General features: G+C 40.8%; 1 protein-coding gene across 4 annotated transcripts in view; it reads left to right on the plus strand.

The window, feature by feature from the left end:
• Positions 1 to 2,569: 2,569 nt before the first annotated feature.
• The window catches only part of QRICH1 (glutamine rich 1), a 33,245-nt gene continuing 8,467 nt past the window's right edge, over positions 2,570 to 27,347 (plus strand). The window contains exons 1-6 of one of the 4 annotated variants that reach the window (XM_060239383.1): positions 2,570 to 2,701; positions 12,797 to 13,129; positions 18,771 to 19,793; positions 25,701 to 25,878; positions 26,296 to 26,450; positions 27,173 to 27,287. In XM_060239383.1, coding sequence (XP_060095366.1) covers positions 12,818 to 13,129; positions 18,771 to 19,793; positions 25,701 to 25,878; positions 26,296 to 26,450; positions 27,173 to 27,287 — 1,783 coding nt within the window. In that variant the 5' untranslated portion in view covers positions 2,570 to 2,701; positions 12,797 to 12,817. Of the gene's footprint in view, positions 2,702 to 2,988; positions 3,188 to 3,247; positions 3,436 to 12,796; positions 13,130 to 18,770; positions 19,794 to 25,700; positions 25,879 to 26,295; positions 26,451 to 27,172; positions 27,288 to 27,347 lie in introns of those variants that run through there. The other 3 variants (XM_060239385.1, XM_060239384.1, XM_060239382.1) reach the window with 3 other exon arrangements.

Here is a 27,347-nt window from a genome sequence, read left to right on the forward strand (position 1 = left end):
GCCAGCTGAGGGTATGGCTTGTTTTATTAGTTGTGTAATATTCTTCCAAGGAGAGTGGTTGTTTTTTTTTTTACTGAAGTTGTGTGTTTAGGGAGAAAGTGTGAGTTTCTAAAACTGAGAGTTGCTTTCCTGTAAAGTGTATTGGGGAACATACTTGGTTTTGTATTTCTTTGTAATATAAGTTGACTTAAAAGCATCAAGTGGCAGGAAGTATTGCTGTTGTTCCATAACAGTATCTTCTTAGTCTGCTGAACCCCACAACTCAATTCCATTGGGTTTTAGATAAAAGAAAGAGGATTTACAGTCAGTAGCAGGTATTTTACATCCAAAAAAGACTATAGCCCAGCAGTTTCTGCTGCTCTAATTGGCTCTGTGAAACCATTTGAGAGTTACCTTGGGGTAAGTTTGTTATCCACTGTGTTTTGTCCCCCTAGTGTCAGAAATAACTGTTTTCTCTGCAAGACAAAGGGGAGAGGAAAAGCTGTTGAAATAAAAGAATGTGCTTTCCAATTTCCCCTTTGTGCTGTGAGGTTTTGTTGTAGATAAATTGTTATGCACTAGCTTGCAGACTTTTTTTGCCTCTCCTAATCTATTTGCGTTGAATAGTTTGCTAAGTAAAAATGGAGATCAGTTAAGTTTTCTGTTATATTCTAATATAAATGATCATTGAGTCTGGATGCCAGTCACTTGCCTATAACTCAAACAAATCACCTTAACACAATTTAGGAAACTGCTTGTATCATTAAATACTCTTTTTACATTTTTCATGGGATTTTGCTTAAAGCCTAGAAAAGAGTCTGAGGTCATGATTTCTCTGTGATGGAGCTTTATGCTTCATAATAACTGTGAACTTGCTTTGACACTCAAGGGCTGCTGAAGAGTCCTAGTTCAGCAATGTTGTATAGGTCAGCTGTTACCTCCCAATATTGTGTGAAGTATTTAGTGGCTTTGAAAGCTTAGTGTGATGCCCTAGATAAAGGAGAATTGGTCTTTCTGTTCTAAGCTTTGTCATTTAAGTGGCTGTCCCAATAGAATATTAGGAAATGTTCCCCATGAATAAAGGCATATTTATGCAGCTTCTGAATGCACCTTCTCCCAAGATCATGGATGTGTAGCTCTTAATTCCTATTTGCAGTGCTTTTTTTCTTTGAACTTCTGCAGTGGCTCCCTCTTGTCCTTATTTCCTTGAAATGTTTTCTCTTTCCATTACCACAACTCTTAATGTATAAGGTTTCATATTGAGAAATAGCTCTATGCAAGTCACTAACCTCCAATTAGATCCTTTTCGGTTGAGGAGGAGGATGGACCTTCTAAAATTGCACTTTCCTACACTCTAAGCTTGAAACTCAGCTGAACAGAAACTGGAGATTGCTTTTTGTAACAAATGCATTGCAAATCTTAATGGTGCTTAAAGTCTGCTGCTGATAGAGGCAGTGTGTGGGTGTTAAATTTGTCTTATGTTACAGTATTCTAGATCTGTACTAAAATGTGAGGCATAACTGTGATAGATCTAGTGAGGAAAGGAGATATAAACATTTTGTGTATCACACAATGTGACATCAGGAACCCATCATTGTAGCTCGCTCCTCTAATACTTACAATCAAGTGGCTATTGCATTATCTCTGACCTAGGATTAAGAATCTGAGCTGTTCATTACAGGACAATAATGTCTTACTCTACCAAACATTCTGATAGTGGAGTCTCCAAAAACAAAGACCACCTTGAACAGATAATACAGTTATGTAGAAGTGGTCAATGAAAGCAGGAGAGATCCTGTTTCTGCTATGAAACTCCATAATATCCTTGGCTATGCATAGCATGAACTTCTATAATTATGGTGTAACCCTACTAAAGAGAGAGTTATCAAAACATCAGCTGATTATCTGCATTGGTAATAAAAGATATTTACTGGCTAGCCTACTGTGTTCTGAGGTGTATTTTGTAATGGCCAATCCTGTTTTTTTAGTGACCTATTACTTAAAGGTGAGATATACAGTGCAATCCTGTAAAGTTATTCCAATCTAGCCCCCACCAATTTCAGTGAGTTTAGTCTGATGTAACTCTGCATGGGATTGCAACTGCTAATATCTTAAGATTAAACAATTCCTAAAGAACCAGAGCTTGCTTTGTCCTGTTTGGAAGGCCTGAATCACAAAGCTTTGTTTTGTATGTCCGTTTGAGATTTTGGGTGGCTTCAAGACGCTATACAAAACTCATCTTGGGAAAGATATTATATAATATTTGACGCCAGTCATCATTCTGTTTTCAGTAGAATTCATGCTATCTGTATATTCTACGGTGGGATGGTCTGGGTGCAGGAGAATCCCATATCTTGGGTTTGGCAAAGAGAAAATCAGCCTAGCAGGACTTTGTGTAAAGTAGCTGGCAGTAGGTGAGGCGCTTACTGAGAGTCCAATAGCAGAAGCATCTCCTTTTCCCCTCACACACAGCTGCTTCTTTCATTCCTCTTCTTCTCCACCGGTCCCTCCTCCCCTCCTCGGGCTCTGGTCCGCTTTAAGGCGCGGGGCGTGGTCCGTAGCGCGGCTCTCGCGCGGCTTAGAGGCGGTGCTGTCGCGAGCTCGGGCTCAGGCACTGATTGGTCGCGACGGGTTGAATGTAAGATGGCGCCCAGGGAGCTGTGAGGGGAAAAAAGACGCGGGGCCTGAGGTGGCGACGGCGCGAGGCGGCGAAGGGGCCGGGGTGAGGCGACGCTGAGCAAATCCACGGACATTTTAAGCGGCGCTTACAGAAAATGGGGATGGGGCTGCGACAGCCCGGAGGGAGGCGCGGTCTCAGACGGGGGGGGAGGGGTAGCGGGGCGGAGGCGCGCTCCCGCCAACCCGGCCTCTGCTCTTGTAGGGCGGTAGCGCGTGCACGCGCGCGGTGGATGATTGTTGAGGCGGGACTCGCCCCCTTGCTAATTTCGCGTGCACGCTTGCGGCCTGCACCGTTCCCTGTGCTCGGCCCCGCCTTGCCCACCCCGATGATTCTAGGCGGGGCGCGTTCCCGCCGCCTTTGCTGCGCGAGGAGACCTAGAACTAGTGCGAGCTCGCGCCTCGCTCTAACATAGGCGCTGGCTCGCGCGCGCGTTCGCTGGAAGGCGCCGACTCGAGAGCAGCAGCAGCAGGCGAGATTCCAGGATGAGGCCAGCGGGCCCTGATGCTGCAGAGTCCCCAGGGAGGCGGGGTGAGCTGCGCCGGCTGCGGCCACTCTCCTTGCTCCTTAGCCATTTAGGCTAGCTTGGGGCGAGGAGGATGTTCATCTCCACCTTGGCCAGGAGGCTGTAATACTGAAGACTAGGCAGGCCTAGGCGGGGCCTTCGCTTTGCGGGCTTTCCTTGTTCTAGGAACCAATAGTATTCATTATTTGTCAAGTGCCTGTAATTAGCCAGACGTTCTGCGTTGAGCTAGCTGTTTTGTGCTGAAATAGGCCAGGTAGGCTGTATAAATTATTTCTCACAAATAAATAACTTTTTTCTCTTATTCATCTGCATACAGTTTGCATTTTGACCTTTTTGGGGGAAGAAGTTATATCGGTGCACCTTCTAACAACTGTCTGTGGAATGAAATTGCTTTCCTCTTTTTAATTGTGCTATGTCATAGAACTGGATGTCATGACATACTAAAGCCGTGTGAGGTTTGTGAGCTGATTTGCTGAGCTCTTTCGTTTAGCTTTCCTGTATGTTTTCCTTGGGACCCCTTTAAGCCATCAGACCCTTTGTGAAGGGCATACTTGTAAGGGGTTTTATACTACTACATGGAAACATAGTGCCTGTTTGATCCTACTAGTGGGGCAGTCAAGGCCCTTCTCCAGATAGAAATGTTGCTTGCCTTGGGTGGTTCACTACAAAAATTGCATTAGTAGATGACAGCAGTGCCCATACTCAGTTTTAAATTGCTACTATGTTTCAAGCTCCACAGACACTAGCACTTGTGAATTCTTTTTTACTAAAATGTAGCTCTTACAAAGTTCAAATTCAGCATCCTTATATAGGGAAGGGTTTTTTGTAATAGATACTTCATAGTGCTTGTTCAGAAAAGTGAGAGTGAAATATTTGCCCTTTTAAAGGGATGTAGCAGCATTATGTGAAGGCACTGATTTCTCTGTGTAAACAAGTGTATGTATAAAAATGGTGGGTGCGAGGCATTCTTCTGTTTTTTTCAGACCACAAAGCCTGAGAATTCAAGACATAATTAGAAATATGTGCACAATTATGAATGACTCTAGATTGTTCACAGGCTGCAAAGTTTAATGTCTAAAATGTTACTCAGTTTAGTCTATTCTTCCAAATTTATTTGCAGATAAAGGGAAGAAATTTCTTTAGCAAGAAAAAATGTTCAGTTCTATTGGATGTAAAGTCTTGGAAAGCACATGATGCTATGGCATAAGAATGTGTATGTAAATATAGCTGCTTGCTTTGATATTTCCAGTGGTTATGGGCATTATTAATAAAAGAAATATACATACTTGGAGTATTGTTGGATATTGCCTGTAGCAATAGTGCACAACAGAATAAATGAACAATGCATTGATGTTATCCTTACTCTGTTGTTAGACTTTAGAATACTCCCCTTCCAATGGTGATGGTTAGATAAAATAGCAAGAGATTGCTCCTAGTATGGAAGATACCAAGGTGGTAAAATAACCTTTTCATAGATTGTTTTGGGACCATATAACCTCCCAAAGAACTGCCACTGTTTTAAGATTCTGTGAACTTAAATGTGCATACTCCTATACCAATCATTTTTCTTTCTCTCCCCCTTTCATGGAAAAAAATATTTGCCAATTTATCTTAGGTTCCACCAATATAAGGTGTTTGGTGAACAGAGGGTAAACATGACATTTGTCTAAGCAGGGGTGGCCAAACTTGCTTTAATGTAGGAGCCACATAAAATAAACATCAAATGTCTGAGAGCCACAAGACATGAATGTCAGATGTTTGAGAGCCACAAGGCAGGGAGGGAGGGACGAAGGAAAATAGATGGAAGGGAGGAAAAAGGTGGAAAGAAAACAACTTTAACTTGAAATGTATTCTCCAAGCTGGCCAACAGGGTGGTGGGGTCTTCAAGAGCCACACAGGTTGTGTGAAAGAGCCACATGTGGCTCCCGAGCCACAGTTTGGCCACCCCTGGTCTAAGCTTTCCCTTTTGGGTGTAGCAGTGATAGTAGCAAAGGCACATGGTGGGAGGGGAAAGAGAACTTTTTTGGTAAGAAATCATTTAGCATTGCAAAGAGCGTCAAGGAAGTTAAGGTGAACTTCAGCACTCAAAGAGTAATTAATTTAAAAGGGAACTTTTGCAAGTATAATAATTTAATAGTGTTGTCAGTTGAGACAAGAAGGATGGCAGGAAGAAACAAGGGAAATGATCTGGAAATCCCCCCCCCTTCGCATTCGGGTACTTAACAGAGACTGTGTTCCCCTCAACATCTCCCCCCTTATTGATGCTCAACAGCTAACTTGGTTATCTGAGCCCCACCCCTGAGTATTTTATTTTCTCATCAGTCCATTTATATTCTTTTGGTTTGCAAAGTCATATTTTTCTGTACCTCTAGGAGTTCCCTGAGTATGTAAAGATTCCTTGTCTGTGGGTGGCCTGATTTTGCTCATCTTTGATTGACACAGGACTGCTACTTATTAGATTTAGTAATAACATCAAAGTTATGAGGGCATGAAATACTATATTATGTAACCCCCTTGCAGTGAAAGGCTATAAACTGTTTCTTGTAGATAGTCATATAAAATGTCAAGATTCCAATGGAAGGAGATTGCAACTCTTCAGGTAATTTTTGTCAGTCAAGGCTGAAATATTGGTCTATCTAATATGTGCCCCTTCAGAATACAAGTACTTGTCTGATATATATTGTTTTGGAGGTGCAGATAGCAATTGTATGGACTAGATTCAACCTTACATTTCCCTGTAGTACCTATCTCGATGCTCATACTCACCCATCACTCCCAGTTTTAATTTTTTCTCTTTTTGTCTCAGCCCTGGCCTGTGAAAAGATGAGACCCACCAGTGAAGCAGACTATGTTTTCTTAACTCATTGTGGAAGACATCGTGGGTGGACTAATTCTTCTGTAGAACTAGAAGAAGTGACAGTTGAAGTATTGTAGTGGGCCTGCCTAGATTTTTATCAGTGATACTAGAGTGTGATCAGACTTACTGCATTTTTTTTGTGTGTGTTCATTTTACCATTTGAATTTTACCATGTTGTGTTTGAATTTTACCGTGTCAGTTTTACTTACCTGCAAATTTATTTACTTGTATGTTGTTTGTTTGTTAACTGTTAGCATAGATGCTAAAAAGTACTAGATGAAAGGCCAAGAATCCCTATGTCTAACTAGTAATTCTTACTACTTCTCAAGTCAACAATTATTTTAAGCCTGCTAGTTTGGTGTGAAGTTTTGTTCCTGCTTTGAACTATAAGGAGAGGTGGGATATAAGTGTTTTAATAAATAACTATTTCAAACAAGTTTATTTACAAAGTACCTACTATGATGAGGTAATCCATATTTCTCCAGTTATCTTTAACACAGACATGAGAAATATCTGGAATCTTACTGAATTCTTAATGTAATGACCATTGAGTTTCCCATATTAACTAATGTTGTCTGATTGGAAGTTAGATTTTTAGCAGCCTGTGTGGATTTTTGAGCTTTCCGTTTCCTATCATATCTTATTGGGTGACTAAGCAAATTGTATCTCAAGTATTTGTGTCAGTGTGCAAAGGAAGACACAGAGTAAAAGAACTCTGTTTCCAAAAGGCACTGATTCTGAAAGTAGTGAACTGCCAGAATCTGAATAGATCTTTTGGAACTTGATTAGATAACATAAGTGGGGTTTAACAATAAATATATTTAAGGTTTAGAGTAGAATTTCCCTTCTATCATGAGCCTTAATACTAATTTAAGAATTATTATCCCACTCTGTGAAAGTGAGACCGTGCTTTGTAGAAGCTGTTTCTTTGACAAGGATTGGCTGATTTTTTTTTAGCGAGCAGTGCCAGATGCATCTCTTTAGCTTTTGGTGTGTCAAAGATGTTAGATTTAATCTCCCCTGCTCTTGGGAAATTGTGTTTACTGGGTCAGTAGCAAAGGGAATAGCATCATTCATTCTGCTGTGCACAGCTAGCTAGCCAGAACATTTCTGCCAACTTAATTGGAAAAGTAATAATTCTTTTTTGTGTTGAACATCTCAGTTTGAAAATTTAGAAACTAGGGTAAGAGATGTTTCACATTAATTTTTTTCTTAAATAGATCAGATTTCATTTGTTAACTATTGCTATTTATTTTCTCAATGAGTAGACTCAGTTTGCATAACTCTGTCACACAACACAAACCAATCTTTTAGTAAGCAAACTGTAAATGATTGTATACAATGACATTTTGTGTTTTGAAGAAAATGCTTGGCATGGTTCCCTTGTCCTTTGGATCCACATGCATCTGGCAACCTACAGGAATTGCATTTTTGCAAGAATTTCCATAGCCATTGGGCTTCATGTGCATGGTATGTAATTGCACAGTTCTGTTGGAGTGTTTCGTGATGTTGAGGGGAGGGATGGTGGCTCAGTGGTACACCATCTGCTTTGCATTCAGAAGGTTTCAAGTTCAGTGCTTAGCATTTCTAGATGAAAGGACCAGGTACTAGGTGATGTGAAAGACAGGGGCCTCATGAGCTGCTGTGAGTCTGAGTAGACAGTACTGATCTTGATTGATCAGTGGTGTGATTCCCTGTAAGGCAGCTTTGCATGTTCATTTGTGCATTACATAGAGTAGTACAGTTTTTATTTATGAGGGAAAATGTTCATATGCTGCCTTTCCCCTATCTTGGGGTCAAGATGATTAACAACAACTTTTAAATAATAGTCAATAAAAATGAACAGAACAACCCTGTCGGTGATACCAAATCTCAACTCATGCCGCACTAAAAGTCTTAACAGACCAGTGGTACTTTTTCTCCTAAACACCTGCAAAGTAGGATCCTCCTAATCTTCTTTGTAGGACATTCTTCATGGTGAGTGGAATAAATGGGGGGGAAAAGTAGGCTGTGGTGGAGGAGGAGTGGAAGGATGGTAAAGAGAAACAGCTCTGAGGAATATAATTGGCATATGGGTTTGTATGAAGAGAGAGTCCTTCACTTGATTTGCCTGATTTATTATCACCCTTGGTAACTTCAGCCTTTTCTGCCTGCATGGTTTGAATAGATCCCATAATTATATACCATGCTGGCAATTACTGCCACATATAAGGTACTATGGGATCCATCCTAATAATGGTGGTACAATGACCATGAATTATAAGGAACTAAAAAAGATTGGATAAAACCAAAAGTCTGGAGCTGAATGGGCAGCTGCTGTTAGTCTGACACCATATTATTCCTCCAAACAACCTTTCTCACAGAGAATACAAAGACAAATAGCACTTTTCAGGGGTCTGATGCTAAACCAACCAATTGACTACATTTGCAGCAGAAAAACTCTCTTATTAAGTTGCTCTCTTTGAGCATTGCAGGGTGGTTTAGCAAAATTAACAACAGCTCCTTCACTGAATGTATTACTACGTTTGAAATGATCTCAGTCCAGGAGACTTCATCCCAGGAGGAACTGACAATTACGTTTTGCTTGATGTTGTGACTCCTAGTGTCAAAGGTGGTCGCTCCCAAAAGTAGAGTGAGTATTTTTGTGTTTACTGAATTATGAGACTCTCACCAATCTTTAATCATTACTTTCCTTTGCTGATAAGCTGGTTCTTAAATTCAAGTCAAGGGTGTTTTTTGGTATTAGTATTTACTTCTCCCTGGTGTCAGCAATTACAAGTTAAGGAATGATAGTCCAAATTTGAAGAGTACCTAAGTAATGCAATGCTTTTGTACCTCAAAGCCTCTGTTATCATAACCGTGGGGGGGAGAAGTTGCAGACATTTCTGAGAGTAGTACAAGAGCAATCAAGGTGGCAGCAAACCCATTGCTCCAGGTGATTTACAGATGGGGCCTGAAATAACCTCCTTGATGTATTAAAGAAAAAAAGGAATGAAGGGGCCAAAGACATTGTCCATCGATTTCCATAGTAATTATGGAATTTCAAGCCTTATATAGCATTCAGACATTGTTGCAAATTGCAATTAAACTCAGAGTGGTCATGAACACGGTTTCTTCAGTTCAAATCTTCTTGGTCTGATCAAGCTTCATAATGGCTGAAATCAGATGGCACGATCATTTGGAGCTTGATCAGATGGGAAAGAGTCCATGCACAAAGGGTGGGGGTGAGAAGTGTGCACAGATAGAGCAAGAAGCTATGTTCACACCCAGTGGAAGTTCAATTGCAGCATGTTGAAATGTCTGAATTTAGCCTTGGTTTTAATTGCCATAGTAGCAGGATATAGGCACAAAGTGTGTATTCAAATATCACAACCTGCAGTTTGTTGGAGAACATTCCTCCTGAGCCTTGTCTTCCTTCTTCCACCTGCATGCTGTGGACTTCTGGGTCTAACCTCAGTTTATTGTGACATTCAAAATGGAGGCAGTTCAACAAATTGCTGTTTATTTCTTGCCTGTTTTTATTTTTAATTCATTTATACCCCGCCTTCCTCCCAAGTGGGAACCCAGAGCAATTTACATCATTCTCCTCTCTTCCATTTTATTTTCACAGCACCGCTGTGAGTTATGTTAGGTTGAGTGAGTATGATTGACTGAAGATCACCCAGTGAGCTTCCATGGCATGAGGGGGATTTGAACCCTGGTCTCCTAGATACTAATCCAGCACTCTTAACCACACAGCTCATTACAACAACACCAGGATTCTAAAATGAGAATAAATTTGTTGAAGTTAGATTGAGGGCTTTCTGGTCTAGGAACTCCTCAGTTTTGTTGCTGTGTGCAAAGGAAGAGAACATGTAGGCCCAAGGATCTCAGGCTCTCTGTCATATTGAACAAAATGTGACTGCTTCATGATGACTCTGTTTAGCCTTCTTTCGTAGAATAAATATATTGTGAACAAATATATGTCAGAATCTTTCACATTTTCACTGCATAGACTACTGTAACAGCTAACTTTTCTCATCAGTATTTTTTGCTGTAGTATGGGTGGTGGTATTTTTGTGTCTGCATGTGTGTGGTTAGTTTTTTGCATATATATTCTGTGGTAATTCGTCACAATGTTTTTGTCAGGATTTTGTGTCTTGTAAAATTAAGCCTTTTTTCTGTTTGAAAGCTTGTGTTATACACTAAACCAAGAAAAGCTAAATTCTGCATAAATGATGTGAATTAGTTATAATGGGGCAAGTTATCTGATAGTCTTAAGGCTTATGGATATTTTTGAATACTTACCCCAACTATTATCTAAAACAACAAAATAAAGTCTTGAGAAGTAACTTAATCAGCGATGTATATTTTATGCATTCAACCTTTTATTTCTCCGTTTTAAATACAGAAACATTCTGTACTCAGAATAAACATTTTTTACTATATAATTCATATTCCTGTGTCTGGTTTTGAAAACTCTGGACCTGGAGTTGAATGACAGTTGGGAGCTGAAGTATGTGTGAAGGTTATTCAGACCTGATAGGTGGCAAGGAATTGGGAAAGTATTAAAACTACTGCCTTTGGTGTATGATCATACATCATGCACTGCCCATGCAGTGTCTGGTCTCCTTTTTTTGGGGGGGGGAGGTGCTAATATGCAAATCTTCACCCCAGTTCATGAAGTCCAAGCACTGAGAATGAGGTAACCCTTGCAAAAGGAGCTTAGCAATCAACACACTTTTGCAAGCTTGCCTGTCTGCTCATAAGGGGATATAAGCATTGAGTCTGGCAAATACTTCCCTCTAAGCTGTGAAGTCTTGTGAGGAAAAATTCTACTTTGTGAGCTATTGACATTAAAGTTGTGAGCTACTGCATAAATTAGCTTGTTCTGGGGCCATTTTTCCTGAGCTAAGACAAAAATGTGTGAGCTGGAGGCTAAGAACTTTGAACTAGCTCACACTAACTTAACTTAGAGGAAAGGTACTTGCAAAAGAGAATTTATTCTTCCTTGGTGAAAATGGAAGTGGTGATCTTCAGGACATCTTCAGGTGATCTTCTGTTGCACTTTTGCAATGTGCCTTCAGTCCTAGCTGCTTACTTTCTGATTTCTGGTGTTATCCCAAAAGTCCTCAAAAATAGAGCAGGGGTGACCAAACTTGCTGAACGTAAGAGCCACATAGAATAAACATCAGATGTTTGGGAGCTGCAAGACAGGAAGCAAACAAATAGATGGAGGGAGAGAGGTGGAAAGAAAGCATCTTTAACTTTAAATGCATTCTCCAAGCCATCAGCTGACTTTGCTTGAATAAATGGTTTAAAGAGATAAATGCCTTCTCCTAGCTGGCCGACAGGACAGTGGGGGCTTTGAGATCCACGCAATATGTGTGTGAGAGTTACTTGTGGCTCCTGAACAGCAGTTTGCCCACCCTTGAAATAGTCTCTCTACTGACACAGTAATTTCTGCCTAGCTGCCAGGTTGTTTTCTTCTTTGAATAAGAAATTTGTATATTGCCCTTTAGAATTGAGAATCACTGAAGAAGTCCTCATGCTTGTGAACCCCCTGACCCCTAGGCAGCCCTGAAATTGCGAGCCAAGAAGCATTCAATAAACCTCAGTTTGTTGTGATGGTTCCATCAGAAGTTCTAATAAAGTACAGCTTGTTAAAGCATCTGATTGGGTATTGGAACAAGTTACTGTTTGGATTCTAGTGCTGTATGCTAGGAGAAGGGAACTTGCAAGCCCAAGAACTTCAATGTGTTCTAATTGCAAATGGAGATTTGTTTTTCAGCTGCAGTTTCTTCAGAGATATGTAGATGTTTTGGGGTGTTCTGCGTACATTGGGGAGGTGAATGTCATTCCATTTGAAAAGTAACACTGCAAAATTGCTTTAGAAGGATTTTGGGGGAAGATTGTATAGTATCTCAGTCTTAGAGTCTTCCTTGGTTGCTGCTACTTCTCTGTAAGATTCCTTATATCAGATAAGAACATAAGAGAAGCCATGTTGGATCAGGCCAATGGCCCATCCAGTTCAAAACTCTGTATCACACAGTGGCCAAAAATTTATTTATATATATATATATACACACACACACACACACACACACATATATACATATATATACACACTGTGGCTAATAGCCACTGATGGACCTCTGCTCCATATTTTTATCTAACCCCCTCTTGAAGCTGGCTATGCTTGTAGCGGCCACCACCTCCTGTGGCAGTGAATTCTACATGTTAATCACCCTTTGGGTGAAGAAGTACCTCCCACGAGTTCTTGTATTATGAGAAAGGGAGAAAAGTACTTCTTTCTCTACCTTCTCCATCCCATGCATAATCTTGTAAACCTCTATCATGTCACCCGCAGTTGACGTTTCTCCAAGCTAAAGAACCCCAAGCATTTTAACCTTTCTTCATAGGGAAAGTGTTCCCAACCTGAAACCATGATAAACCTGTAATCATGATAAAGATGCATATTTTGATCTCTTGATTTGTCTTCTGCAGCTTGAGTTGAGGCTTATTCTGGAAGATCACGCAAAGGACAATGCTTTGTAGTTGAGGGAAGTTTAATAGCAGCACATGCTTGTTATGCATAGTCTTTTCAACAGGCTAGCTGGGAGTATAGAGCAGCAGCATAAAATGAGCTGAAGAATTGTACAGCCTGTTCATAAAGGCATATGTTGTGTTAAAATCCCCCTGTAAGCAAATGGCTTAATACCTTTGTAGAGATATAACTACCAGAGAGGCTAATAAATGCTTATTTTTCTTTTCTAAGGAATCCTGAGGACCTTGCAATATGAATAATTCCTTGGAGAACACCATCTCCTTTGAAGAATACATCCGTGTGAAAGCACGAACAATCCCCCAGCATAGGATGAAGGAGTTCCTGGACTCCCTCGCTTCAAAGGGTCCTGAAGCCCTACAGGAGTTTCAGCAGACAGCTGCTACCACCACTATGGTCTACCAGCAAGGTGGCAACTGTATATATACAGATAGCACAGAGGTGGCTGGATCTTTGCTTGAACTGGCTTGTCCTGTTACAACAAGTGTCCAGCAGCAAACCCAGCAAGAACAGCAAATACAGGTGCAGCAACCTCAGCAGGTTCAGGTAATATGATTATTTCTTATATTTGTATGCATTAATGGGCAGAAATTTGAACTCTGGGTGGTTTTCATTCCAGAACTTGAAACATACATTTCATAGCCATCCACTAAAATGGTATAGAAGTTAATGCTTATGGATTATCTGCCTGGACAGTTGAAAAGCAGGTAATATTGATCTTGCTGAAGCTAAGACTTATGGGTTTAGTTAATGCCTTGTTGAGAGCCCACCTGGGAATCCTTTGTACATTGATAGAGTCCTGTGGCAGAAGAAAGGTGCTCTATACTTGTAAAAAAGGATTTAATTAATTTCTAAATACCATGATCACATGAACCAAGCAATATATATTTCATTCAGTACAATTAAGGAATTTGGTTCAGATAAATTATTTCAGTCTCCCCACTGCTAAGATTGCTTCCATAGTGTATAAGTGTTTTCATTAAGAGAATTCTGTTTGGCTATAACAAATGGAATGGATTGCATTTCTTTCTTGATACCCCACAAAGCCCTGTTACACAAGTCTTTCTGTATCCAAAACTCTGCTAGTGGACCCCAGTGAAGAGCAGCATGCATTTCCTGCAAAAAGGATTACTGAAAAAACGGCAGTACAGTCTGAAAAGTACCCTTTCCCCCAAATATTCAGAATTTAAACCAGGCATATTCTTCCTTTGTGGAATTGGGAGTGCATTCATACATCTCCTCACAACCTTTTTCAAACATTGTCTTTATGACTAATCCTCATTCTAGTGAAGGTTTTCCTTGTTAAAAACAGTTTAGTGTTCCTCTCAAATTTGTGTCTGTTAGTGTTCATCTCCAAGTTTTATGTTTCAGTTCTTAAGAGTATTGTCACACATCTAGTTGTGCCACAGAAGAAGCACCTAGGCATTTGTTTGTTTCATTGCCAATGTGTACCAGGCACTTTTTTTTAAAGTGGCAGGTTTATTCTCACGGCTTGGAGACTTTTCAAAGCATATGAGAAGTACAGACATATAATAGTATAATTCACTATAGACAATATATTAAGACTATATAGTTGGTTCTTCCTTGCCAGGCTCACCTTTGCCTTTCAATATGTTCATGGTGTGTAAGCAGATTACCCAGCAAGCCAGTTTATCACTGAACACTAAAAACAGTGAGCTGTGCATGCCCCTGTTCATGGGGGTACCTACAAAGATATTCACCGGTGACCATTCAGGATGATACTCTCAGTGCAGACCCTCTGCTGCTTTAGGGTATTGCAGAAATAGTGTGTAGCTTTCTGGGACAGGATCTTAATTTAAAATGTTGCTAGTAGAGGAGACTGTACCAGGAACATTGCCAATGCTGGCACTTGAATTCCTTCTGCCATCTGGCAGCTTTCCATAGGGCATATTCTACTAGTTGGACTTCCAGTTACTAATTTCTGTTGCATCTGCAATATGTAGCTTTGAGTAACTGAAGAGTAACTGTCCTAGCGGAAGGAATTAAGCATATTAAGAATTGTGATGCTGACTTTTAAATACTTGATTTTGTCCTTTCAGTGGAAATGGAAATTTTTTCAAGTTCTGTGTACTTTAAGCTAGCCTTGGTTTACCAAATGAGCGTATCCTTAGGAAGCATTATTTTATTCTGTTACTTCAAAGCAGATGCACATTTTGTGGCCATATTGTCTTGAAGCAAGCAGGATAAAATGACCTGTTTCAGAACCCAAGGTAATCTGTGTGTATTTTGAAAACATATACCCTGCCTTTCTATTATAAATAATACTTGAGTGGATTACAGCAAACATAACTGGAAAACCTCCATTATAAAAGCAAACTCAAACTTAGGTAAGAGTATGCATCAGCCTAAAGCCGCAACACCCAACCAGTAAAAAATTAAAGCTGATACAAAGCTGAAAGTCAATAAAAGCAGTCAAGAAAAACTACAGTGATTAAAAAAAACTTAAACCAACCATCAGAAGCTGCATATAAAATAACAATTTAAAACATCAACTCCATGATTAGAATTAAAACAAATATTCTGAAGTTCAGATGAAGGAGTGTAATGAGCATCTTGGGGTTATATTTCCATGGTCTGGAGGCTACTGAGAAAGTCCTATTCGGTTTCATAAGCCTCTTTTTAGCAAATGGAGCACAGTACCAGTCTGTTGTAGAGATGTCATTTCTGCATCTCAGACCTGTATGTGTGTTTTGAATAGACTAGCCCTGGATTTATTCTTTTAAAAAATGAAATTGAATTTGAGTCGAACATGCTTGGTTGTTTCTTGCTGCCCAAGCTGTGTAAAGAAAATGTTTTCATTTAACCTGCTTCAAAGGACTTTATTTGCTTTAGAAAACTACTGACAAGCAGAGTTGGGTGCCCTTGACATTTTATTTAAGTGCACCGGTGCCTAAGCATAAACATTTATTTGCAAGTCTGCACTGAAGGTTTTTGCTGGAATTCTGCCTTCCCTGGAGATATATATTTATATTTATTGTATGGCAAAGTTACAGACAGGAAGTATGCAATAATATAAAATGTGTAACCAAGGTGATACAACGGATATGCAGGCAGATTGGGCAGTCCCCCTAAATACAAATATCTAGATTTTCAAGCCACTCAGTCGCAGTGAGGAAGAGTTCAAAGAGCTCCGTCACGTCTCCTTGGAAAGCACAACACTCACATTCTTGTGACAGATGGAAAATAGTTTGGCAGGCTGCACCACAATCGCATTCAGATCCTGGTATTTTGCCCCATTTAAGCAACAGATTTGCACAACTGCCAGAGCCTGTTTGTATTCTATTGGCAATCTTCCATGCTTTACATGGCAAGTCAAATCCTGAGGGCCTCTCATTGGTGTTTATCATGCTATGGATATAGGGTGAACTGATTGCATCCATGTTTGCAACCATTCATTCCCTAGAACAAAATGTCATGATTGCAGGATTTATAGGAATCTTATTGCTTGGTGTCATGATCTTAATCTGGATAAGCCTGTGACAGCCATGTAGTGGGGCAACTCTCTGTTTGCAATTAACTTTTTATATTCACGAAGAGCATCTTGTCTTTGGAGATGTGGGGGAGCGATGTGGCACAACATGGGTAGCCAGTAGGTTGCTTAATATGTTTGCTGGTGGTTATTGTTGTATTGAGTTGGACATCAAGTTTGCGGGCATGGGGGCTTTTGAGCCACACAGAAACACCATATTCCACAGTACTATTCACCAGACCCCAAAACTGAGCATCAAAGTGTTATAGCAGATGCACCCCAAGTTGTACCACATCATTTATGGAGAATGTTGTTTTGCACGCATATGGTAAGCAATGCGCTGCTGCATCAGTAAGATGGTGTGTATAGCTCAAGGTCCTGTTCAGGGTAATGCCAAAGTACTTAGGTGTATGCTTGTATGTAAGTTGGAAGCCATTACATTCTAGCTTGCCTCCTCATGTTACACCCTGGATAATGCTAAAGTGCTAGGACTTCCGGCAGTGAGACGACTGTAGGATCTCCTGGCTATGCTACATACATGGAAACAATCCCTAGAGGTTGCTGTCACTTTTGAGCAAACATCTGTAGTAGTAATCTTTATATATGAGAAATCAGGTTTTAATGTAGGATTTTAATCTATCTGCTGCACTGTCATTAAAAATACTGTTAACCCCTAGTATAGGTGCAAAATGATGAAAACTTGGAAGAAACCAAGTTCTGAAGGAGCATAACAACTCTTTATACCAACTCTTTCATCATAGTTCATCTTGAAGGTCCCTTTCTCTGGAGGCACAGGATTTCCACACTCAAATGTAATCTGTGTTTCTCTTCTAATTCAAATGTTCTAATGTTTCTCTTCTAATTCTAATACCTTGTATTCCATCTTGCTTAGCCTTTTGTGTCTAAACATTTTCAGAATTCTGAAAAGTACTTATGGTTATAGGTTGTTAGAACACTTTCTTGTGAGCTATGCATGTTGACAGCCATATGGGACTAAGAAATACCAATTCAAAAGATAGTAGTAAGGTAGAAACATCTTTTTGATTTAAATGTGATGCAAGGAACTTAAAAGTGTACTTCATTAGCCTGGTATGGGGATGAAATGGACGCTAAACATTATTTAAAAAAAACAAAAACAAAACCTTGTTAGTTCACCAGGTACAAAGGAACAGAATCTACTGTTGATTTCTTTTGGGTAATACAGGAATAGAACAGCAGTAAAGAAAATAAATATATGGTATTTTGTTACTTTCATCTATATGCTTTTTTCACTTTCTCATTCCGTGCGGTTTGGGTAAAAGTTAACCCAAACACTTGCCTATCTATATCGCAGTTTGTGAATTGCAAGCATAGTGGGCAATGCAGCATAGCAGGGCAATTGATCTCATAAAAGTTGAGGAATACATGGAGTGGAGTGTTGTAGAAACTTTGGAACCAATTTTATCAATTTTTCCTGCTTTTCCAGGTCAGTTTGATCCCACTATTTTATTAAAAAGTAAAGCAAACTGTCTTCTTTTTTCTATTAGCTTTCAGCTAATCCTCAGGGTGCCGAGAAGGGTATTTTCCCTCTCTTTCAGTAAATAATTAGAAAAACAGGGGATTAAAACAAAAAATGCTATATGATATTTGTTGGAAGTCCTGTGTTAGCAATTGGCACTTGATTCAGAATAAACCAGTTTCACCACCTCAGCCTCCCCAATTCTACTTATATGTAAATTTGCACAGGAAGATTGCTGGGCAAAAGCACCCAGGTAATCAAACAATACAGAGCCTTGTCCTGAGCACAGGAAGCAAGCCTTCTTAATACAAAGCATGATAGATCATTGGCACTTAAGAAAGCACAGCACTGAGAAAATTGTTTGCATTGGAAAGCTCACCTGTGCAGCTTTTGTAGAAGACCTTCTAGCATCTATTCCTGCCACTTTATGCATTCACATACATCCCTTGATTTCTTACATGATTACTCAATCTTGTTGACTTGCAGCTGAATATTGAAAGACATATGTTTAGGGTGGTGATGAAGTTCCATTTATTTTTTTGCTCATTCATACCTGCAAATGTCCTTGATGTTGTAATGATATTTATGTGAACCAACCCTAAGTCCATCCCAGTACTTAATATCAAGGAGGACTGATCTGTCAGTTTTTCTGCTTTGTGCTGCATTCTGTGTATAACTACAAAGTAATACTTGTTTAGGCACCTTCCTTATTGATGTTTGCACAGATTATAGTTATGTTTAATCTTGTTGGTTTCCTTATTGGCTATACTTGATAGCTTTGTTACCATTTTAGGTATTTTAATAACATCTGCAACGCACACTACATTTTGGAAATCATTCAGAAGTAAGTCAGAAGCTCCTGCTGCATTTTGTTAGCTTCACGACACCTATGTTACGTTATATATAAGAACTTCTTTGTTGTCTCCTGTGTTTACATGAGCTGCGGAGTGCTTTCACCTTAACTCACTTCAGCTATTGGTTGTAATTTGTCAGTTTCTTGGGATAGATGTGGCAAGTGCTGCCACACACCCAGCACATGCACCCTTGATAAAGACTGTAGCAAATCTGTATTGCCTCTGTGTTCCTGTGAGGTTTCTCTGAGGTTCTCTTATATATGAATTCCTTGGCCTAATCAGAGGCATTGGTGCAGAGGTGTTTGTGTTAAAGGATGCTAACTCTTGAGCCCTTGTTTTTTACAGGTGCAAGTTCAGGTTCAGCAGTCCCCACAGCAAGTCTCCACCCAACAGCTTTCTCCCCAGCTCACTGTCCACCAAGCGTCGGAACAGCCCATACAGGTCCAGGTGCAGATCCAAGGCCAGGCGCAGCAGCAGGCTTCCCAGACAATACAAGGTCAAGCGCTTCAGAGTCCTAGCCCTTCTCAGCTGCAGGCGGCTCAGATCCAGGTGCAGCATGTGCAGACTGCTCAGCAAATCCAGGGTGCAGAAATACAGGAGGAACACATACAGCACCAGCAGATCCAGGCACAGCTTGTAGCAGGGCAGGCTATTGCTGGAGGTCAGCAGATTCAGATCCAGACAGTTGGGGCGCTCTCTCCTCCACCTTCTCAGCAGGGCTCACCACGGGAAGGTGAGCGAAGGATCAGCACTGCCAGTGTCCTCCAGCCAGTAAAGAAGCGCAAAGTGGATATGCCTATTACTGTCTCGTACGCTATTTCCGGGCAGCCGGTTGCCACAGTCCTGGCCATTCCCCAGGGCCAGCAACAGAGTTATGTATCCTTAAGGCCGGACTTATTAACAGTGGATAGTGCCCACCTGTACAGTGCCACTGGGACCATAACAAGCCCTACTGGAGAGACTTGGACCATCCCTGTTTACTCTGCACAACCACGTGGTGACCTACAGCAGCAAAACATAACCCATATTGCCATCCCCCAGGAGGCCTACAATGCCGTCCATGTCAGTGGCTCCCCAACGACTCTGGCCACTGTGAAGCTGGAAGACGACAAGGATAAGATGGTGGGAGGTACATCAGTAGTGAAAAACTCTCATGAGGAAGTGGTGCAAACCCTTGCTAACTCCCTTTTCCCAGCACAGTTTATGAATGGCAACATCCACATTCCAGTGGCAGTGCAAGCTGTAGCAGGGACGTACCAGAATACAGCTCAAACGGTGCATATATGGGACCCACAACAGCAACAGCAGCCCACACCACAAGAGCAGGGGCAGCAGCAACAGCAGCAACAGCTGCAAGTTGCTTGTGCTGTAAGTAAAATAATCTTAATGAACAAAGTTTCTGTGCTGTGGAATGCTTGAGAATGATCATAGCTATCTGTGTGCAAAAGACACCATTGTAACTCTTGCCAGAGTACTGTTATGTAAAATTATGCAATTTGCCTAATCAGAGAGGAAGAATCTTTAGCATTTTGATGGACAGGGACAGCTTATGAAAGTCATGAATAGATTTTAAAAAAAAAGAATAGGGAATTAACTACTGTCTTGGGTTGCACATGGAAACACTCTTCCTGCTACAGCACCTTTTGCTGTTTCCAAGAATATTTTGGTTCTCAGGTGCAGCTTTTCAGAAGTGCTACAAAAGAGATCTGGTGTATAAATTCCTTTTGTTCATAATTGTTGGATTCAGCTCATAAGAGGTTTTTTTGCCATGATTTTAAACACAGCCTTTAAAATACGAAATGTCCTTGGGTCTCTTTGGCAAATCAGTTGCATTGTGGCAAACCTGTGATAGCTGGAAAACAAACAAACAAAAATTAATACATGTATGATTTTCTGAGAGAGAATGTACAGCTTGTCTTGAGTGCCTCTTAAAGGATCTGTTTCTCAGAGCTTTCAGTTTACCAACCAATGGGATTGGAGAAGAATTTTTATATTGTGATGTTTTACAGCATGCCGAAGATTATTTTATTGTTTTGAAGTTACTGGAGCCCATGTTTGTCACATTTGCTTTTAGCAAAATTATTTCCTGCATGCCATCTGCCCTTTCTATTGCCAAGAGCATTTTTATTAGAAATAGGCCCATAGCTAGGAAATTTTAAGGAGAGGGCACTGAGGAAAGTGGTGGAGGCTGTGGGACCAAAAATGGCATCACAAAGTGACATCACACAAGAACAGGGCAACACTGCCACTGCTACCCTCTTCTGCATATTCCAACCCACCTTGGGGCTTAACCGAGTGGGTTGTGAAGGGGAGAAGGCAGGGCCGAGGCAAGCAGCTCCAGGGTGTCCCGCGAGCCCCAGCAGCCTCTTCCCCCCTCTCCCCCTCCTGAGCTTGCCTGTCTGGCACCAGTGCCCATCCCCGCGAAGAGGCAGAGAAGAGGGGGTCTGGCGGCAGTGGCAGGGAAGGCCAAGGAGGCTGATCGGGGGTGGTAAGTGGTGGGGCTGGGACCCTCGCATTGGTGCTAAAATGGTGGGGCTGAGACCCTGAGGGCCCCACCTGTAGTTATGGGCCTGATTATACACCAAAAATTATATACAGTTTTGATAAAGAGGTCAGAATTGTAATATGTTGATATAGGCTACTGACAGCACAGGCCTAAGGATGCTAATTAGACTTGTTTAGGATTGTTCTCTAAAACAGAATAGCTCTTTCTAAGAGGCTAACAGAAAGAAATGTAAAAAAGAAAAAAAAAAGCCGGTAAAACGGTGAGCTAAAGGAAAGGCAGTTTTCTTAAAAAATGTATCTTTGTTCTCTGACAATGGTTACTAGAATATTCTCTCTTGTAGTTAAGAATTCAGTTGAAAAAAGAGGCCCCATATGGTGTGGCATCAAGCCAGTGTTGCCAAACACTGGTAAAACTGAGGGAGCTTGAAGACCAAGACTTCGCAATTGTAGCAGGGTTTTCTCCCTTTCAAGGAAAACTGTTAGCCCCCACTAATGTCTATTTTCTTTCAACATTCCTATTGGAATTAGGAATACTCCGATTTAATCAAATTAGTTACCTTGTATTCATTGGCATCCAGTATGGTGGTGATGGCAGTGCTGACTGCCTGCCTTGTGAGTTAAGTTCCTGTGGCCCAGGATTGTTGAACAAATGATCTACAGAAGTGTTACCATCTGGGTCTTGTGAAGAAGCACTTTTCTTCAAATGATACAATACCAGATCTGTATTAAAAAATCATAAGCGTTCAGCCATGCAGGCTTTTCAGAATTTAATATGCTTGTAAGTATTCTGTTACCTCCATTAGCGCAGCATGTTTAATTTTCTGATTTGGAAGTAGCTCCTTTGTGGAATTCTGAAGGATCGTTTTTCCTTGAGAATAATAGTGAGGTAACTGCAGGATGCTAGCCAGCACTTTCTTCTGCCAAATGAAGTAGCAATGGAAGTCCTTAAGGAACCTGCTCTGTCTATAGAGGTGCCACGTTTCCTCACCTATAGTTCTTGGAATCTTTAAGTCAACAGTTTGGCAACTATGTGCCAGCCCCATCTGGCCTTACATTACATGCAAAGCCCTGACAATTTGAATTCCTGTGGAATGAAGGCACAGTTTCCTTTGTCCATAATGTAGCAGCTACTAGTGGCTATTACAGTGTACTAATGCTGCTGTTGGAATTCAGTGGGCTTTTTAAAGAATTCTCCTGCAGACTGGACGTGTATGAGAAAAAAACCTTACCCACGAAACAGTCATGGTAATTGATATATCCAAGGAAGAATTAGGGATTAACTCAGTAACCCGTCACTGTGGATTTTCCATGAATCTCTGTCCTACCCAATCAGATCAGAATCCAGTCTTTGGGAGATCCAGTGAGTAGTCTGGGAAGAGTCATACTTTCAGGCATGTTTAGTTTATCCTCAGGTGTCTACATAAACTTTGGGAACTGGGGATTTTTTCCTTCAACGTTTCATAAGTATGCACACATGTGACTAAGATTTGGAAATCCTAGGAAGAGCACACCAATATGCTGTGTAGGAGAAATAATACCTCAATAAAATGTTTAATTTTTCAGCACACAAAGAGAAAGTTTTGAAGGATTTCTGGTTTCCCCCCCTAATTCTGTGGTATTGAAGTGTGTAGGCGTGCTCTTCTGTTCCATGAGAAAATATCAAAACATTAAATGTCGAAATTAGCAATTCTGTGAACTGAAAATCTTGGGACGGATCCTGTTATCATAAGTAAAAGGTTGGAGATCTTACCCACATCTCTGTTCCCCCCCCAACAGTTCAGTTTGTCCCCAGGAAGGCAGGATCACGGGTGTGGCAGAACAACGGGATGTTCATGGACTTGGGTCAAGTGTGAAAGGGGGAAGGAGGTAGAATGGTGGTCTTGTGTCTATTCAGCTCTGTTGATGGAAGTAGTGAGGAGGACTGTTTTTTCTCTCCTCTTCACGTTACAGCCTCTCAACCCACATTGGCCCCACTCTGCTGTCTCAGGGTCAGATAGGACTGCTGGGGACAGGCCAGCATGGGAAATACCCCGACCATCAGCACATTCCAGCCTTTTGTGTGTTTTGTTTTTAATGCAGCTACTGTTTTATTTTTACGTCGCAACATATGAACACATCTTTCCCAAGACTTCTGATATTTGGGATTGTGGAACTGATTCCCATTGAACTTTTATTGTTCTTTCCTGCTTTGCCTGTGGTCTGCACAGATAACTGGGGAAAGGGGGGTTGAGTTTGCTGTCTTCAGTCTTTGCCCCTTAACCTCTGCAAGATTTAATGGATGACTTTCAGAGCAAAACCATCCCCTAAGGAGTGATCTTGGAAAGTGTTACTACTTGGCTTATATTTTCATATCGCTCTCTAGTGCTATTATTTCCATCTCTCTCTCTCTCCATTGAAGACAGTCCTTTTCATGACAGTTCTAAATGTTAAATTGAAAAGGTGACAATAATCTGGTAGATGTTTCTTTCTTGTGAGTATGATTGCACTTGGAGAAAGCTAATTAAATGTACTGTTCAGCCTGCATAGGTAATGCCAGGTCTGAAGTGGTACAATGTGAAGCTTGCAACAAAAGGTAATTTAAAGTGGTAATTTCAGCTGGCACAAGTTTGTAACTGCAGAAGGAAATAATTCCTCATGCATTCTTGTGTGAGTTTGCATAGTCAGTGTTTTGGCCTTTTATGAACATTTATACCAGAATGTGGTGTTATCCAACCAGGTTAGAAAAAAAAGTTAACTAAACCAAGATGTTTAATGAAATTTGTATGCTCAAAAAAGTCCCTTGAGTGCTATGAAATGCATTTAAAGTTAAGTTGCTTTCTTTCTGCCTCTCCCTCCCCCCATCTATTTGCCTTCCTGCCTGCCTCCTCTCAAACATTTGATGTTCTTGTCTTGTGGCTCTCAAACATTTGACATTTTTTCTATGTGGCTTTTACATGCTAAGCAAGTTTAGCCACCCCTGTTTTGGGGGTTTACAGCTTCTTCTATATGCACTTAATCTGACATCATCTCAAAATTGCCAATCTGATAACCAGGAAAAAAACCCTCATAAAACCCATCATTCGTTTGGTTAAACTAATTCTATAAAAAGGGAGAAGGAAAGGATGAGGAGGATCCTGGGAAGTTAGAGTGGAGCATAGCTTTCAGTTTTAAGGTGTAGATGTCTGTGTAAAGAGAATCAGAGAGATGAGTGTGCTTTGAGCTCTCTGTAATATAAACCACTAGGCAACTGGGTCCCAGCAGCACTGCAGGGCATGATTTATAGAGGTCTTATTTTCCACTGCTCCCTGCTCTTGTTTGGGTGTGAAGCACTCTGTGCTTTTGTTAACCCAACTGAGTTAACAAAAAGGGCACCTTGTGGTCAAGTGCTTTCTTAACTCCAGGGTGCCTTGTTTTCTGGCTTACCTCCCTTCCCCCTCTACTGCCTCCTGCTGCTGAAAAGGCTGATGTATTGCTGCTGAGTGTCTGGTATGGTAGTAGTCCATCTCAAGCAATCATAAGAGGGTGCTTCATTCCCAAAAAAGAGGAGGGGGGAAGGAATAGATAGTTACACCAGTATGCCATAGACACCTCATTAGTATGTTTTCATTATTATGTTATAAGCATTAATGTGTTAGAGCTTAAAGCTCTTTCTGAGCTCTGTGAGCCTCTTTCATATACTACTTTCATCCATATTCTTCCATTAAGGTATGTAAGTTTCCATGCTTTCTGAAATGTATACATTCCCAGATTGTTGTTGATGCATTGGTTCTTCAAGTGCAGATATCAACTGAATGAGATCATCTGTATTAATGTTGTTAAGCTAGCTTTATTCACTGGTTTGGTGTTTGGTAAGGTTTATATGCAGTATATGAGATAGCAATCTAAATGTACCCGGAGTCTTGGTTATTTTAGCATCCTTCCTTTGCATACTATGTTAGAGTTTCAGCTTCTAAATTGATTTACTACTTGCTTTGGTGTTGAAAGTCAGGTCATTGTGATTTACAGTGTGCTACACTTAGGCACAAAGATTTCTTGTATGGGAACTGTTGGAAAAGTTACCCTTGAGCTGCTGGCAAACTGAAGGCTCACTATGACCTTAAGAACAGGCCTTTGCTAGCTAAACAATTGTTTTCTAAAGCTGTAGTCAGGTTTCTCCCAGCAGAGGGCAATCTTTTCATCCTTGCTTTTTCTAAATATTTCACAGGGATGCTGGTGTAGTAGTATTGGATGGGTTTTTTGTTGTTGCAAGAGACTAAACTTTTGGGCCGTAGTAGATTCATAAAGTAATAACTTCAGTGTTGAACCGGAGAGCACCCTCTGTGCATCTTGCAAAGCTACAGTTATTTTCTCACATCTAGTTAGCCGTATGAATGAAGACCCTAAGTAGATTCACTTGTGAAAAGGGAGAAATTCAGTTTAATGGGACTATATGTAGCCTTTGCATTTTGAGAAACTGTGTGACTCTCTAACACATACATTGTTGGTGCATAAGTGAATTTCATATTTAGGTAGGTGTCTTTTCAGTTTAAGTTTGGGAGACTTGTTCACAATGAACTTGAGAGATGCTGCACGAGAAGGGAGCAACTTCCATTTGAGATGTGACAAATCCACATTGGTGACTAATGAGCTTCAGAATTGCTGTGCAGAAAGAGCAAGCCTTTATCAACTGCTTAACAGTGTGGAGCATTAAACTAGCTCTGGAAGATGATCTTATTAAGACTACAAAACTGACACAGGATGTTTAAATATTTCTGCTAGCTTTTATATAATTAAAGTGGCTTTCTTTAACAGGCTCAAACTGTTCAGGTTGCTGAAGTTGAGCAGCAACCACAGCCTCAGCCTTCACCCGAACTCCTGCTTCCACAATCTCTTAAACCAGAAGAGGGACTGGAAGTGTGGAAGAGCTGGGCACAGACTAAAAATGCAGAACTGGAGAAAGAGTCACAGAACAGGCTTGCACCTATTGGCAGTAAGTATTGTGCACAGCAGCACTCTTCTCTGTGTTTCAAACAAAAAGGACCTTTGTTTTGCTGCTTTGAGGTTTTTTGGGCGGCTACTGAATCCAAGGGCTTGGAATAGCTGTTGGACTTTATTTAGTGTGAGACAGCAGAATTGTGTGGCATTATGTTTACATGCAAAACCTGCATTGGTACCGTTTTCTGCTCCTAAAATTTTAAAAATTTCTTTGCACAGTGGGATGGTTTTGAGAGCATCTTGAATTATTTTTAGGCATGCTGTGTGATACCAGGTGCTGAATAGAATCCTGTTTGAGAGTGGCAGTCAACAGGAAGGATAGTAGAAGGGGAAAAGAATGTCTCATCAAGGCTGAGAAAAACAGACCTGCTGAAAAATGCCAACTAGTGTTCTTTTGTGCCATGGTTTGCAGGACGCCAGCTGTTGAGATTTCAAGAGGATCTTATATCTTCGGCTGTAGCTGAATTGAATTATGGGCTGTGCTTAATGACTCGCGAAGCTCGCAACAGCGAAGGCGAGCCATATGATCCAGATGTTCTGTACTATATCTTCCTGTGTATTCAAAAGGTATGGAAGCTTTTACTGCAGACTGTCGAGCTGGGTAGAGTGTAGCAACAGACATTATGATCTGAAAGATACTTGCACATGTCTGGCACAGAAGCCCTTTTGTTTGAAGCTGTTTTGATTTTTTTTAAAAAATATATATATATAAATGTCATGTTGAAAGTGTAGAAAACAGAGTTAGAAGTGGTCCCAAAGGATCATCTAGTCCAGCTACTTGCACAGTGCAGGAAATTCACAGCTTCCTCCTACACACACTCTCCCAATGATCCCTCCTCTATGTTTAGAGTAAGGCAAAAGACCTTCAGGATCCCTGGGCCAATCTGGCCTGAAGGAAAATTCCTTCTTGACCCCAAAGTGGCAATTGGCATAAGCTTGGGCGTATAACAAAGGGCCATATGACATAGAGGAGGCAATGACAAACCTCCTCTGAATGTCTCTTGGCTTGGAAATCCTATGGGGACTCCATAAGTCCACTGTGACTTGATGGCAAAAAAGTGTTATCCAGCAAGGAAAGGGAGGCCCGCACTGATAGTGATTTCATTTGACATGCTTATTTGTATGTAGGCCACTCTATCACTGTAGATTTGTCCCTACCAGAGGATGCAGTTTTTCCAACCCTCTTGTGTTGGGCCTTTGTCTTTCACTTTGAAGTACAAATGATACCAGAGTGAGGAAGTGCCTTACGAAGAGTTTCTCTCATCTTAGTGTGTTTCTCTTTTTCACAGTATCTATTTGAAAATGGGCGAGTTGATGACATTTTCTCTGATCTGTATTACATACGCTTCACAGAGTGGTTACATGAAATTCTCAAGGATGTGCAGCCCCGGCTTACCCCTCTTGGTAAGAGTCTTCAATCAACAGACAGGCTTTGGTGCCTATGACTTGAACTTAGCTGTAGTT

The sequence above is a fragment of the Heteronotia binoei genome, chromosome 5, assembly GCF_032191835.1.
Source record: "Heteronotia binoei isolate CCM8104 ecotype False Entrance Well chromosome 5, APGP_CSIRO_Hbin_v1, whole genome shotgun sequence".
NCBI lineage: Eukaryota > Metazoa > Chordata > Lepidosauria > Squamata > Gekkonidae > Heteronotia > Heteronotia binoei.